The following is a 2825-nucleotide window of genomic DNA, read 5'->3' on the forward strand; positions in this document are numbered from 1 at the left end:
AGGAGTTAGCACCTTGGCACTCTTAGGGATTCTGTGTCATCTGGTTTGACAAGGTAATTCATTTCCAGGATATCAGCACATTCAGGTTTTGAGAATCAGTACACTGATTTATCCAAAGCCAAATAAAATAGTTTTGAGATTTTCGTGTTACTCTTCCGTTAGTTAAATAATCAGAGGTAATGGCAATTATATTTAACAAATTTAGGCAATTTTTATTGCAGTAGTTTACATGCTTTCCCTTTTAAAATCTTAAACCAGGTGTGAAAATCACATCGACACTGCAAGTGTTGAAGCTCATCAAGCAGGCTGGTGACCGGGTCCTGGTGTACTATGAAAGGCCTGTGGGCCAGAGTAATCAGGGTGCAGTGCTGCAAGATAATTTCAGCCAGCTGGAAGAAAACTTTTTGTCAAGCTCATGCCAACCAAATTATGAAGAGGAAGCCAGCGGGCTGGCAGTAGATGCTGAAAATAGAGAGCTGGATTCTGAATTTGAAGACCTGGCAAGTGATGTCAGAGCACAAAACGAGCTCAAAGATGAGGCACAATCATTAAGTCATAGTCCCAAACGTACTCCAACAACACTTTCTCTTAAACCCCTTGGAGCTATATCACCAGTTCTAAACCGTAAATTAGTTGGGGGAAGTCACCCACTACCACCAAAAATTCCACCCAAAGAAGGAAATAAACCCTCACCCCTAAAAACTTCTGAGATAACAGACCCAGCACAAGTGTCAAAACCTACCCAAGGATCCACTTTTAAACCACCTGTGCCACCACGACCACAAGTGAAAGTCCCTTTGCCTTCCTCTGATGCCCCAAATCAGGCAGAACCAGATGTGCTTGTTGAAAAGCCAGAGAAGGTACTGCCACCTCCTCCTCCTACAGATAAATCTGAAAAGCAAGCAAAAAATGTGGATCACACAGAAGATGTGGCTACATCTAAGCAGTTTTCAGCAAAGCAAGAAGTGAGTAAAGATCTTACTTCAGAAAGTTCCTGCCCTACTAAGGACAGTTCCGATGACCATCAAACATGGGAATCATCAGAAATTCTTTATCGTAATAAGCTAGGAAAATGGTCAAGAACCAGAGCATCCTGTTTGTTTGACATAGAAGCCTGCCACAGATACTTAAACATTGCACTGTGGTGCAGGGATCCTTTTAAGTTGGGGGGTCTCATCTGTTTGGGGCACATTAGTTTAAAACTTGAAGAAGTGGCTTTAGGATGCCTTGCTACATCAAACATGGAATACCTTTCAAAATTCAGACTGGAAGCCCCATCACCTAAGGCTATAGTCACTAGAACCGCACTACGAAATCTGAGTATGCAGAAGGGATTCAATGACAAATTTTGCTTTGGTGACATTACTATTCACTTCAAATATTTAAAAGAAGGAGAAACAGACCACCATATAGTTACTAACATAGAGAAAGAAAAAGAACCCCATTTGGTCGAAGAAGTTTCTGCTCTCCCTAAAGAGGAGCACTTTGTTGGACAGATGGCTTTAACAGAAAGTAAACATAGTTTCCAGGATACTCAGTTCCAGAACCCAACTTGGTGTGATTACTGTAAGAAAAAAGTTTGGACTAAAGCTGCTTCACAGTGTATGTTTTGTGCTTATGTTTGCCATAAAAAATGTCAAGAAAAGTGTCTAGCTGAGACTCCTCTTTGTGGAGCAACTGATAGGCGAATAGATAGGACTCTGAAAAACCTCAGGCTGGAAGGACAGGAAGCCCTTTTAGGCCTGCCGCCTCGTGTTGATGCTGAAGCTAGCAAGTCAGTTAATAAAACAACAGGTTTGACAAGGCATATTATCAATACTAGCTCTCGTTTGTTAAATTTGCGTCAAGTCTCTAAAACTCGCCTTTCTGAACCAGGAACCGATCTTGTAGAACCTTCACCAAAACATACACCCAACACATCAGACAACGAAGGCAGTGACACAGAGGTCTGTGGTCCAAACAGTCCTTCTAAACGGGGAAACAGCACAGGAATAAAGTTAGTGAGAAAGGAGGGTGGTCTGGATGACAGTGTTTTCATTGCAGTTAAAGAAATCGGTCGTGATCTGTACAGAGGCTTGCCAACAGAGGAAAGGATCCAGAAACTAGAGTTCATGTTGGATAAACTGCAGAATGAAATTGATCAGGAGTTGGAACACAATAATTCCCTTGTTAGAGAAGAAAAAGAGACAACTGATACAAGGAAAAAATCACTTCTTTCTGCTGCTTTGGCCAAATCAGGTGAAAGACTGCAAGCTCTAACACTTCTTATGATCCACTACAGAGCAGGCATTGAAGATATAGAAACTTTAGAAAGTCTGTCTTTAGACCAGCACTCCAAAAAAATAAGCAAATACACAGATGATACAGAAGAAGACCTTGATAATGAACTAAGCCAACTAATAGACTCTCAGCCATTCAGCAGCATATCAGAGGACTTATTTGGCCCATCTGAGTCTGTGTAACAGTCTATTTAAACTTTCAAATGATTGGGAAAAAGTTGCATCTAAAGCACCACAGATAAAACCACATTTAAAATCCTCTTATAACGCACTTTGGCCTGCTTCTCCACAGTTACTTGCTTGTGTAAGAACAAGAATGAAAAAGGTGGTTCTCCAGGAAAAACATGACCAGCTCACTAATTGGTTATTTTGGATTGCATTTATAGCGATGCTTTTTTGGGTTTATACTGGGAATTTATTTTTACTAATTTATTTTTAACTTTTTCTAATTATGTAATTATGTAAGCTAACTTTTCATGTTTATGTATGTGTGATGTCTCATTGTGTTATTTTCCTTCCTCTTGGTTTTTGAAACAGTGTGAAATA

At 40.2% G+C, this 2825-nt stretch overlaps 1 protein-coding gene across 1 annotated transcript in view; it reads left to right on the plus strand.

Moving 5' to 3' along the window:
* PDZD8 (PDZ domain containing 8) overlaps positions 1-2639 on the plus strand; it is an 87049-nt gene extending 84410 nt beyond the window's left edge. The window contains exon 4 of the mRNA XM_012642389.1: positions 249-2639. Within this exon, the coding sequence (XP_012497843.1) occupies positions 249-2462 (2214 nt within the window). The 3' untranslated portion in view covers positions 2463-2639. The remainder of the gene's footprint in view (positions 1-248) is intronic.
* The last annotated feature ends 186 nt before the right edge of the window (positions 2640-2825 follow it).

Source organism: Propithecus coquereli, unplaced genomic scaffold (assembly GCF_000956105.1).
Source record: "Propithecus coquereli isolate 6110/MARCELLA unplaced genomic scaffold, Pcoq_1.0 Scaffold179, whole genome shotgun sequence".
Lineage (NCBI taxonomy): Eukaryota > Metazoa > Chordata > Mammalia > Primates > Indriidae > Propithecus > Propithecus coquereli.